The sequence below is a fragment of the Acomys russatus genome, chromosome 13, assembly GCF_903995435.1.
Source record: "Acomys russatus chromosome 13, mAcoRus1.1, whole genome shotgun sequence".
Taxonomy (NCBI): domain Eukaryota; kingdom Metazoa; phylum Chordata; class Mammalia; order Rodentia; family Muridae; genus Acomys; species Acomys russatus.
The window spans coordinates 23,006,468-23,019,336 of NC_067149.1; the positions used below are offsets into that span (position 1 = coordinate 23,006,468).

Genomic DNA, 12,869 nt, shown 5'->3' on the forward strand with positions numbered 1-12,869 from the left:
CTGACAACCGGCCCTGCTGTGGTACAGAGCGTGCTTTGTGGTGTACATAGCTGAGAGCGCATGGGGTAAGGCTACAAGCCAGTTCACCAGACTGTGCCTTCACCCCTCAGCACACGCACACACCAAAAAGTAGTCCACAGCCAGCAGAGAGGCTGGCTTCTGAGTAAGAGGACCTTGCCTTGTCACAACCTCCCTGCAGACTGGACGGCCAAGGAGGGGCTCAACCCATACCTGCTCTCCATGTCCCCTAGGAGCAGTGGTTCTCAACCTGTGGGTCAGGAACGCTTTGGCCAACTCGCATCTCCAAAAATATTTACATCCTGACTCATAACAGTAGCAAAATTACAGTTATGAAGTAGCAACAAAAATAATCTTATGGTTGTGGGTCACCACAACATGAGGAACTGTATTAAAGGGTCACAGCACTAGGAAGGCTGAGAAGCACTCTAGAAGGATGGGGCCTGCACCTGGCCCGAGCTGCCTTGCTCCCAGTCACACCATCCACTCTAAGGTCAGAAGCTTCCTCAAGCTCTGGGAACCACATCTCTTGGTTTATGGAACACAATGACAGATTTAAAAAAAACAAAAAACAAAAACAAAAAGCAAGGCTTAACTCGACAATGCCCAACTGGACTTTTAAGCTCACCTACCCAAGATCAAAAAGAAAGATTCAGTTTGTAAACTTGGTAAGGGACAAACCCAAGGAGTGGTACAAAGAGATGCACCCCACAGTGGCTCGTGCCTCTTTATGACAACAACAGAACAAGCAGGAGTTTAGTCTGGGGGACCCTGTGCTTGCGGAGCACGAGATGCTCTTTCCTTACCATTCACAGTGAGCCTGGCCTTGTGTGAGTACGTGGAGCCGAAGTGGTTTGTGATGACGCACTGGTAGCGGCCCTCGTGCCCAAATGTGACGTGACGGAGGTGCAGGATAGTGGTGTACTCCATCACTTCGCCGTCCTGCGCGCGGACGTGGGCAAAGTTCTCCATGTCCGCATTGGCCAGGACCTCATTGTCCTTCTTCCAGGCGAAGGTCATCGGGGAGCTGCTGCTGCTGGCCGCTGAGCATGTGAAACGGATGTCCTTACCCACCACAGCCATGGTTGTCTTGGGCTGGGTGATGATCTGTGGCTTCGGAAAGTCATCTGGGGAGAGAAGCAACTGTGAGACACACCAGCCTGTGAACACCAGCTCCCGCTCAAGCTAACAAGGAACTGGGTCACTTCTAGCCACAGTGCCAATGCAGTCAGTGCCACCAGGCACGGTGAGAGCTGTGCCATGGTCCTCGGGCCCCACTGCCCGAGGACTCAACTCATCAAACCAGCCTAGTGTTTTTTCCTTCAGACCACTATGCCAATGTAGCCCTCTTTAAACAAAACCCACAGGTACCACCAGCCATACTTTCAGACCTAACTCCAAAAGGACTGGGATTTGATGCACTTCGACTGTCAGGACTCAAGCCCACACTACTGTTCACACAGGTAAGATGCCACAAAATGGCAAATATAAAAACTTTCAGATTTATGGAAAACCATGTTAACAATCCTAGATTTGACCCAAGAAAAAGGCCACCACTCAGTAAGGAAAATGAGCAGCCCAGTGCTTCACACAGTGAAGTCCTATTCACTGTCCTCAGGTCTGTAACAAGCTTGAAACCCAGCAGTGACAACCAGGAAGGGCCAGCCCCCTTAGCAGCCCCACGGGGAACTACTGCTGTGCAGCCTGTCTGGTAGCAGCTGGCAGTGTCCGGGGCTTGCAGGTGGGTACAGGCAGAGGAAGCCCCATTGCTGGGACACTGATGGTCAAGTGCCACTGTTTAACCCCACAGCTGTTCAGGTGAGCAACCCTGCCCTGGCACCCAGGCAGCTAGCTGGCAAGGCAGCTCTCAAAGACAATCATGTGAAGAAGACGCCAGTAATCAGACTCAAAACCTCCAGTAGAGTCTTGAGAACTCGTAGGCTTTGTAGGTGCACAAAGCTGTGCAAACACCCAGGGAAGGCTTGAAGGGTTTCTAATTTCTTTCCTGTGACTGGGCCTTATGACCTGCATAAACAGAAAATGATGGCAAACCCCAACACTTACAGGAATCCTGGGTAAAGGGTGGGACTCTCAGCAAGGACATTTGTATCCAGTTGTTACCTAATCCCTAAATTAACAAGCAGAAACCCATTGGGCTATGCAGAGCAGGCTTTACAGCACATGCCCAGGAGGAGAAAGCCCTGAACAAACAGGTAATGAATGACAGCAAACAGTCTAGAAGGATAGCATGCAACGAATCTGAGGCCCACATTGGTCACACTGCTTGATCTTTGTTTCCTACTTTTCAACAACAAAAGGAGGAAATACACAGATAAGAAAAATGGTAGTTTTGTATCTTACTATAAAAAAATAGTTAAAGAACTAAGCGAACCGCATGTAATAATTAAAGATCATGAATACTTTAACAAAGAGACAAATTATAAAAGGAACCAAATATAGTTGTAAAGTAGAATAAGTGAAAACAAAATTTTAAGTCACTTAGAGAGGCCTGATAGCAGAACTGAGCTGGTAGCAGAGTCTGAACTTGAGACAGGTCAATGGAGATGCTCTACTTCAAGGGGAAAATACAAACGGGGGGGGGGGGGGGGGGAGTGGCTAGATGGCAGAGGCCTGTGCCACAGCATCAAGAGGCAGAGCAACATTCAAATAACTAGCGACTGCCATGACAAAAGAAGTTTTCAGAGAAATGGGCCCAAACATACTAAACCTGATGAAAAGGAGGCATCTCAAGTTCAGTAAAGTAAATTGGAGAGCTACATTCAGATGCACCATGATCAACCTGTTAATGCCCAAACAGCCCAGGGTCACACATTATATTAGATTCCCCCAAAACACGCAGCTGACTTCTCATCAGAAACCAAGAAGGTAGAAGACAGTAGAAATACGTATCCACAGTCCTTACACAGAAATTATCAACTAAAATCCCCAGATCCAACAAAAAATACCTTTCAAAGCCAAGGGAGTAATTTACACGTTCCCAGATTTCTAAAAAAGGCAGTCTGCAGGAGAGAAGTTCTAGTGTCCAGACCTACACTGCTTGTATTCAAGGAGAGCCTTTCACACTAAATCCATACATCAAAAACAAAGCAAACCCAAACATCATAAAGGAAATTATACAGGTAAAAATATAAGAAATCAACTCAGGCCAGTCAGCCTAGCACAACTAGTAAGCCCCAGGTCACAATGAGAGATTGTCTCAAAACACAAGGCATTGAGGTCCTGAGAATGACATCCAAGACTGACCTCGGACTTCCACACATGCATACAAAAGAAAATTCTACAGTAACCAACCAACCAACCAAAATAAAACAAAACCCAAAACCAACTACAACAAAAAGCCAGGATATATTTTATCAGCACAGTTGTTGAATACAAAATCACTCGACAAACTTTGGTAGCATTTCCATATATGGGATTCTAGTTTCTAGCATTATTCAACTCCATCTCTATTTCCATGTTTATGGATCAGGAAGACGGAACAGTTAGGAGGGCAGTACAGCCCAGGTTAATATAGAGTCAGCAGAATGTCAAGACGCTGGTGTCCTTTATTACAGGAGTTGACAGGTTACCTAACATCCTAGAGAGAAATGGCAAGGGATCCATAATAGTAATGTTTGATTTTTGTTGCCCACTTTTCAACCACAAAAATAGGAAATACACAGATAAGAAAACGGCAGTCAGTAGAAACTGAGGAATCCTAGATCCTCAACCTTTTGTATCTTACTATAAAAATGTCAAAGACCCAAGGACACCAAATATAATAGTCAAAATAATCTCGACAAGAACAAGAATAGTCTCTGAAGTTGTAAAATTCTCAGGAAGAAGCACAGGAACAAAGCGTCATGACCTTGTATGAGGCTCACAAAGTAGAACACATTGGCAAAACATATACACAGTTAGAATTATTATGTGGAATATGAAAAGGCGGTTACAGCTAAAGAGCAAAAAGACAAGACATGGACCAATTACGTGAATGGCTAACTTTCCAAGATGCGTTCATTCAGTAAGCACATGGCAGTCACTTCTACTGCACCTATAGTGCAGTGAAAACAAATGTCACTATGGAAATCACAATTCTTATACATTGCCAGTGGGTGTGGAGTCATGAAACACTCTGGGGGTGAGGGGGAACAATTCCATAAACAGTAAACAGATTCAAAAAACATACACCATGCTCTGTGTGGCTGAGAGCAGCACATCACTCAGAACATCCAAAGAGAACTCACAACCTAATGCATGAGTAAATGAAATGTATATCCATACAACAGGAGGCCATTCTGTCACTAAGTGACTCAAGCTAAGGAGCTGTGCGCTGGGGCATATCTCAGACCTAGAACGATCGCCTCGCATGCCTGAATTCCAACCCCAGCACCATCAACAACAGGAGAAGCAAGCTTTACTTCTGTATAGTCCAATGTACATCAACTGTCTCAAACAGATCTATCCAAAATACAACTTAGACTGGTGCCTTCAAAGGATCTAGGGATAGAGAGTGGGATTTGGGGCAGAGGCAGTTCAAGAAGGTAAATTTTTATATTATATAAATTATATTTCTTCTTTAGGACAGCTTTACTCAGCTAGAGTCCACCCATGGAAAGTATACAGCGCAGTAGGGTTTTCTTAGTCTGTTCACAAATAGTTGTAATTACTGGCATTTTTATCATCTCACACAGAGAAGCCTCTGTCCTTTTTACCTCTCACTATCTCCATTACTCACCAGTCCAAAGGAACTGGAAATGTACTTTTCCTACCTCCATGGTTTCCCTTACTCTAGGCATTTCATGTGACTCCTCTTACTTGCCTGGTCATCTCCAAGCTGTGAGACAGACTGACTGACCTAATGTCTCATGGCACAGCTACCCACGGCCTATTGTCTATGCATGAGTGTCTGGGTCATTCCAGCTTGGACTGTTGTGAGAAACACTGTGCAAGCACTTGGTCGGAGCTGCTCCTGTCCCCTCAGCTGTATCACAGGGAGGGCCCAGTAGCTAGCACTGTACTGTTTACACAGTAACGCTCCCCATGTGGCACACAAAAGGCCTGGGCCTCTCCGTCCTCATCTGTACCTATCCTCACCTAACTTCCTAGAATGTGAAGGTGGCTATTTCTGTTTCTACTAAACAAGTGGGAGACATGGAGAAGAATTTGAACCTCTGATTTCCTACCAAGTGTTTTCATGAACAGCGGATGGTTGTGAGGGACTGCTGCAATGCCAAGTGTGGCAAGGCTACCAGGTAGAGGTCAGGGTTCATGCAGGCGGAAGAATGCCCTCCAGCAGGACAGAGGGAGGAAGCCACAGACCATTTACTTCACAAAGTTCAGACAAGCTAATGGCCATGGAGTCCGTGAGCACTGGCCTCCTAAATGTACCCTGCTTTTCTGTGCCTGGGGCACTCTCTGCACAACCCCAGATTCCACCCCACGAGGCAAAGCACGAGAGTCGGCAAGCCTGCTGTGGGAGCTAATGCAGTGGGAGGCAGAGGATGGCACAGAGGGGGTACTTCTCTCACCTCCAGCAGGCATGATTAAAAAGAAAACAGATTGGACAAGTAGCCCCGGGACCCATGCTGCCCGATGGGGTCATAACTAGCACTGTCCAGGAAGAGATCCTGAAGCTCGGTGAGGCTAGAGGAAGCCACAGCCAAGGGGCCATATATCCCCAGTCCTGCTCCGAGCCACAGATCTCAGCCGTCTTCTCATTCTTGGGTTCCATCTTGGCTTTTAGTCCTGCCGGAGCGAGTCTGTTTGTTTCAGCTGTTCAGCATTTTCTGTGTTCTTTGTAACTGAACTTGGGTCCTGACCACCCCTGGTCAAAGAGGGGGTAAGAGCTATGGTCCAACAATCGGAAGGAAGAAAGGCCCTCACCAGCACACATTTCAGTGGTTTGGACAAATAGCAAAGAGTGCAAGTCAACATCAAGGAATTATTTTTACTACAGTGGCTGTTCTCCTGAGACCCGTTCTTCCGGTCTTTAACCTCTCATTCTTAGAGTTGAGGAGAACTGCACATTGAAACCCCATCGTCACGCACTGTGTACATCCACAGCCAAACCCAGAAACCAGTGCCCTTCTGAAAACACCAGAACTATCTCACTGTAACCAATTATTTAGATTTGTAGCTGAACCTACTCCCTTCTAATTAAATACATGTACTCCAGGAACCACAGAATGAGGCACCGTACAGTAAATGCATGTGGTTTCCGTGGGAAATAAATTGCACCCAGCAGCTGATCTGTAATCATGGACTGCATTAACTAGGGTCACACGCATGAGTCTCATAATGAGAAGTTCCTTCTGGCCTCTCTGCCCTTCATCGAAACAACAAAACAGCAAAAAAACAAAACCAAAGGCAATCTTACCACACACAAAACTGTCCGGCAGCACTGAGAAAATGCTCTGGCCCTTCAGTGACTCTGGATGGGCACAGGTGGCTGTCACAAAGGCCTGTAGCATCCTGCCCACTAGCCATGGGGGCAGCCACTTGAGCTGGCAGTCACACAGGAAGCTCTCACTGCTGATGTAGCTGAAAGAGAAACAAGAGAGAGACACTTAACATGTGCCCATAAGAGAGGGTTCTTCACAAGTCATCCCAGCCAGTCAGCTTAGCGGCCAGGACACAAAGCTCCAACAGGAATGCTTCTCCTCAGGGTTTTCTCAGGTGACCCATTCATACACCACACAGGGAGGCAAGAGAAGTCTGTGTGGGGTCTGTCTATCTGTGTCAGGCCAGGTGGAGGGCTAGAACCACTCTCCCACCTCCTCATCAAAAGGACATGTGTGTGGTAGAGACAGGAAAAGGCCAAGAGAAGAAGGCCGAGGCTCTGCTGGGGGAGACGGGACAGGGATATACTTAAAGTTTAGCCATAGGACCAAGTTGGGGAAGATAATCTCACCTCAACCTTCGATCAGATGAATGTGGAAAGAATCAGGCTTTGTACCACATTCAGTGTTATCCACTGGGTTTGGCACTAAGGTCTTTAGTGAAGCTCTCCTTGGGGAAGAGGCCAGGTTAGACACCGCAAAACTGTGGGCACCAGGAATGGGAAGGCTTTCCCAAGTGATGGGTATGAGGTGAGGAACACAGGGAATGACTGGAGCCCGACACCAGTGAGAACCTCGTTTCTGGCCAACTATGGCACCCCATAGTTAGAGGCAAGGCCACGAGGGATTGAGGCGGGACAGTGAGCTGCCTAGGGCCTACAGATAGATTCCAGTCTTTTCTTCACTCAGGCAAGACTCCTCTATCACCACTAATTGGCAGTGTTTCCCATGGTTCATGCCTCCAACCAGCCCTGTTCTTAACTGGCTGACATTGTGCATTTTCATGATTCAATAACTCAAAGTGTGTTTCTAATCATTGCTTGTGGAAAGTCACTCAGAGACTGGCTATGGGCGCAGCATAACCTGCTGTGATCCTGATGGAGAAAAAAACAAAGTGAAGTGAGCCTCTTTTCTCCCATCAGAAGATTGGGCCCCGGACCAGTCATGGTTTGAAAATATCCAACAATTGACGGGAGACCAGGCGAAAGACCCAGACTGAACCTCCAGAATCAGACCAAAGATACCCTGTTACAGGCCAACAAACGCCTTCAAAAATTCCCTCTCAAATACAAAAGCAAACCTAAGAGATCAAAACTGGCATACTTCAAAAGGTGATGGTCCATTTTATAGTTTTATCTTACAGGTTGGAGTAGCACTTGGCCGACTTGGCCTGCGGGCTCACTGTCTGTTTCTGTTGGGATGGACGTAGCAGCACACAGCTGCACCCATTTGTCTGTGTATTATTGCTGCTGTCTGCTGTAATAACACATTTGAGAAGTCATGACCCAAAAAGTCCAAAATGTTTACTATGTCAGCATTTCAGAAAGAATTTGCCACCACCATCCAGAGTTACACCCCAAAAGGCACTTTTCTTTTAAAGACAACGTCTATCTAACCTATAAACAATCCGAGCTATTACATAAAGTGAGCACAATACAATTACAGGCCTTGCTTATTCTCAGAATCTCCTGCCAATCATGGATTCCTGGGTACTCACAGCTCTTTAAGGTTCTTCATCTTTGCAAAGGCATCAAACTGGACAGATCTGATTGCATTATCTCCAAGGTTCCTGAAACAGAACACAGTAATTTGTGCATAGGAACCATGGACAAGTGAAGACACTGAGGGATTTTCCAGGCCAGCCCTGGGTCACAGACGACCCACAGGTGCTAGCCATACCCCATGTGGCAGATCCATTGGGAGCGGCTTGCAGCTCTCATGTTGACGCAAGCACACAGAATGGCTTGGGAACCAAGCCATCCATAAAAGCAGCCTTGAAGTTAGGTGGAAAGCTGGGGTAAATTTTTGCAGCAGAATAAAAGCTTACTTTGATTCAAAGACGAATAAAACTAAGACCCAGGTACTAGAGGCATTTACAGTATAAACATCTCAAGACTAGTGCTGCCTACTTGGTCCCAAGGTCCCATAGGCAAGCAGCCCAGTAGAAAAGCTCCCAGCATGAACTAGGAATGGCTGAGCTGCTAAGGGGAGAGGGCTGTTGCCTGGATTTGCCAGGATAAAGTATCCTTATGGAAGGAGCAAGAGCTCAGGGACCCTTGAAGGAGCCTGATGCAGGACGATGTAGCCCAACATGTGGGAAGAAGGTATTTGTTCAAATACCAATTGCACTAATTGGGAGCGCACCAGCAGCCTCATATGCTCTGTGAGTGCTCTGGTAGATGCAAAAGAAAGGCCAAAGTTGAAGCTGCCTTATGACGAGTAGAAAGCAGATGGTGTTTCCAAACAGCATGTTTCTTGGTGTACAAAGAAGTGATTAAATTGCTCACAGACTTTCCCAGAAGCCATGTTTAGCAGGCCTGTGTTACAGGCAGGATCTGGCAGGATACTTACAGGTGTTCTAGGCCTTCCAGCCCCGAGAATGCTCTCTTAGCCACAGATTTGATCTTGTTTCCAAACAGAGTTCTGTAGTTTCCAAGCATCCAGGCCCAGGGTAGGCAGGAGCAGGGGGCCAAGGAACATTAGGAAAAAGAAAACACACAATTAGGGCAGTGCTGCCTGACAAGTGTTTGAGAGAGGCAGGTGCAATGCTGACCTGTAAGGTAGTTAAAGGGCCAGAATTCACAGGCCATCCCACTCTGAAATGAAATACCTCTAGCTCTATTACAGTTTCATGGTGATGACAGGCTGGAATTGCATGTTCCACCCAGTCTCAAGAGGCCCCTTGTAGTGTCAAGAGGAAATGACCATGGCCAAGCCATGCTGTCTGTCCTGGGACCACCCAAGGGGGTAGGGAGTTTGTTAGGGTAGTGGCTTTTCAGGAAAAATAGTCTGGTTACTATTTTAGAGAGAGGAAGCAGAGTCAGAAGGCAGTGTAAACTGGGACTAAAACCTGCCATCCACTTCTGTGCACTGCATTGTGGGCATAAAGAGAACAGGAAGATGGGCATCCATCAAAATGGTCTCACATCTTTTTGCATCTGCCATGCACTATAGTGGCCAGGATGCAGCTCTCACGATATTTACCCTTGCCCTCAGGCCCTGGAGAAGAGGCCCTATACTGTGGCTTCCTAAGCAAGAGCCCAGAATTTTTATGCAGTAGGCCATAAGTTCATGAAATCCCAGGTAGTTGGGGTGTCATAGTTAACCTTCCAGGTAGCTCAAGTCTGTACCCTTAGGCTTTCAAGCACGGGACAGGACTTTAGCAGTTCTAACCCTGGCCTTAGTAGTGAGTATTATTATCCACAAAGAGAGTGTTCTTTTACTGGGCATGGTGCTCAGAGCTCCCACCCAGGGGAGACAACTAAATGCCAAGTTCCTTCCTTTGTTACTGAGGGCTGTGATGAGACAAATCAAAGGCACACATTGACTCAATGCACAAATATGTCTGCTTAGGACGGCCAAGTGTTGCTTGCCACCAGCTCTGCCCCTTCAATTCTAATATCTTCCAGGATTTTCTAACAGGCATGCTCAGCAGGCCAGATGCCTGGGAAATGTCAGAACCAGCAAGTCCAGGCAGCACTGTACAAGTGAACAGAGGAGTAAGCCTCTGGACAAAGCTAGACTGGCTCACCACTTCCCAAGAGAGAGGGATTTCTGTTGAGGATCCCAGCAAGAACCAGGGATAAGATCTAGACTCGAGGCTGTCTTCACCTATGTGAGACTGAGCTCACGCAGAAAGACAAGTACCAGCCTGCTGCTGGAAACTAATGAAGGTGATGCCTGGAGAACCAAGGCTGCACCAAGGCCTAGCTGTCACCCACCATGTGGCCCTGAGCTTCTGGCCAGCTGTAAAGGTTCTGAAGGGACAGCAAAGGACAGAAACAGGGCTGGCCTACAAGACCACTGCCTCGTATCTCAACAGCCTCAAACAGTGCCAGGAACACAGAAGTGCCACTTCCACCTGCTCCCAAGGGCATCACCCAACTGTACCAAAGTCCTGTTTCACTAGAAACAGATTCCTTCAGGGGAGCCCCAGCAGTCAGTTCAGCCTTCAGATAAAGCCTGTTTCCAGCCTTTGTAGGGTGAAGGGCAAGCAGGCCGCTCAATGACCCCTCTACCCTCTCTTCCTGTCACAGGCAATTTGGGTGGACAAGAAAACAACCTCATCCTGAAATCACTTCCACAACTCACAGTCTGAATTTCTTACTTTAAATAAACCAAATGCCCAGAAACCCAGTGGCCATGTTCGCTTTGGCTCTTTAGCCACAAAACTAGCAGCAAATAACAGCTCCTGGGGCACTGAACCCCAAATGTGTCTGCCAGTCTGCCAACTCCTGCACTTACTCAGATCCCTACAAGCTGGGGCACCATGTGCTCCAGGTCCTAGTAAAAACAAACTGAGCTGTTTAGTGAAATCTCCCATAAACTAGATCTAGGAAAAGCTGTGCCTTATTTCATCCATTAAATATTAGTCACATTGACCCCTTTTACAGTGAGGGCAGGCTGTTATTTCTAATGGTGACAACAGCAGTAAAACAAATTCTCAGATTCGCAATTACACAGTGCCAGTCACTCTGCCGGGAAGCTGAAGCAGGCCCTGTCTCCTCTGGGGTCCCGTTGGGTGGGACACTCGGGCTATCAGATGCCGATGGCACCCTGGGCTGGAAGGGCACTGCTGGGAATGAATGGAGGGTAGTCTGACCTCCTGGTTAGGACTCAGAAGTCACTTCTTAAACCCTTTTACACATCTGGCCACCCAGCCAAAGGCCATTTCAGTGCTTGCTAAAGCAACCACAAAGGCACCATGGTGTGTGCAGAGTGGGGAACGTGTAGGCCTGTACTTGTGTCCTCGGAAGGAGCCATGGCATGGACAAGCCTTCCTCGCAATGTGGAGTGCCCATCTGGGCAGGAAGCCAAGGTCCCACTTCTGAGCACTCCACATATTTCCCTTCGTGTGTGCCCTACCCAAAACACCCTCTTCCCCTCTCGAGCAATGTCCTGGGTGGAATGGCGGTGGGTGGGGGTTACACTGCACTGCACAAGACACTCGAGGTTCTCATTAGGTACTTCTGTTAGTTCCAGAAACGTCCCCTCCCTCACAAGCTGGCTGTGGGCAGGCTCCAGCAGCAGAACTCCAGAGTATTCTGAAACTTGGGCAAGGGAACAGATATTCCAGTTCCATATCCAGTTGTATAACCCTGAGCCTGCCACCTGCAAAGGGGCTCGGTCCCTTCATTTGTCTCTCCTGAGCTCTAAATGCTGCATAATGAGAGCCTGCCCTCATGAGATCATCAGGTAACTCACACCCCTTGCACACAGACATGCGCCTACCATAGCAACTGGCAGATTCTGGGAGGGCAGGGCAAAGACTCTCCACACTGAACTCGAAGTAGCTATTACTAGTGCTCTTGGTAATGACTGCTTCTACTTGAGATTATAATTAACAACAAAAATACTGACAAGTGCCTCAAAGCTATCAAGTTACTCAAAGACATTTCACACATTTTCTAGCAACTGTGGAGGCAGTGACACCCCTCTGTGCAGAGGACAAAACATTTAAGTGTTTTTAGATAGGCTGTGAACAGGACCAAGACTGGCGGCCCTGAGGACCACCACACACTAACAGCACGGAAACCGTGAGAGTGGCCTGTGAGCTGCTGTGGATCCCTCACACCAGTCCTCAGCCTCTTCTCTGCACACAGCAGAAGGCCTCCTGCTGTCCTCTGTGGGCCTAGGACAAAGAGACTCAGGGGAGCTGCCTGAGTGGCATCCTCCGCATCCCAGAGTTTGCAGAATTGCGCTCTCAGAAATACTCACAGTTTGCTAAGGTTGTCCAGCCCCATAAAGGCACCACTAGTATCCTCAATTGTACCTGAGATCTCATTGTGGTCCAGCTCCCTGAGAAGAAGACAGAAGACAAGTTATCCCTCTGTCTTGAGCTCATTCTTCACCATGAAGGGAGACCAGCCCCATGCCCAGAATTTCACCCAGGGGCGCCCCAGAGGGACCAGCATCACATATTGCCACAAGAAGTATGGCCCGAGAAAGTCCTTATTTATTTATTTGTTTGTTTATTTATTTTGCATACTATGCAGTGTGACCTTGCTTTTCTGCCTTCAACAAAGCCTGCATACCCATCAAACACACCAGCTGGCTTCAGGGAAGGAAACAGCAGAGACAGCACCAGAAGAAGCCATGCCTGCGCCCCCACCTCCGCAAAGGTGACCTCTGTCCCAAGAGATTCCTAACAGTCCCCATCTAGCTCTTGTATAACCACAGTCCCCTCTCTGGGCCCAACCTGGGCCCTGTGGAAAGCATGTACAAGTGAGGGATGGCGACCAATGAACCCTGCCCTGCTGTCCCAGGCTGGCCTGCAAGCCTGCGGCCAGC

At 47.8% G+C, this 12,869-nt stretch overlaps 1 protein-coding gene across 2 annotated transcripts in view; it reads right to left on the reverse strand.

Annotated features, from left to right (window-relative positions):
- Nucleotides 1–12,869, reverse strand: part of Lrig1 (leucine rich repeats and immunoglobulin like domains 1) — a 103,198-nt gene that overhangs the window by 5,936 nt on the left and 84,393 nt on the right. For both annotated transcript variants that reach the window (XM_051154950.1, XM_051154949.1), the window contains exons 9-13: nucleotides 12,297–12,377; nucleotides 8,931–9,002; nucleotides 8,077–8,148; nucleotides 6,398–6,561; nucleotides 825–1,145 (exon numbers count right to left, since the gene is read on the reverse strand). In XM_051154950.1, the coding sequence (XP_051010907.1) occupies nucleotides 825–1,145; nucleotides 6,398–6,561; nucleotides 8,077–8,148; nucleotides 8,931–9,002; nucleotides 12,297–12,377 (710 nt within the window). The remainder of the gene's footprint in view (nucleotides 1–824; nucleotides 1,146–6,397; nucleotides 6,562–8,076; nucleotides 8,149–8,930; nucleotides 9,003–12,296; nucleotides 12,378–12,869) is intronic.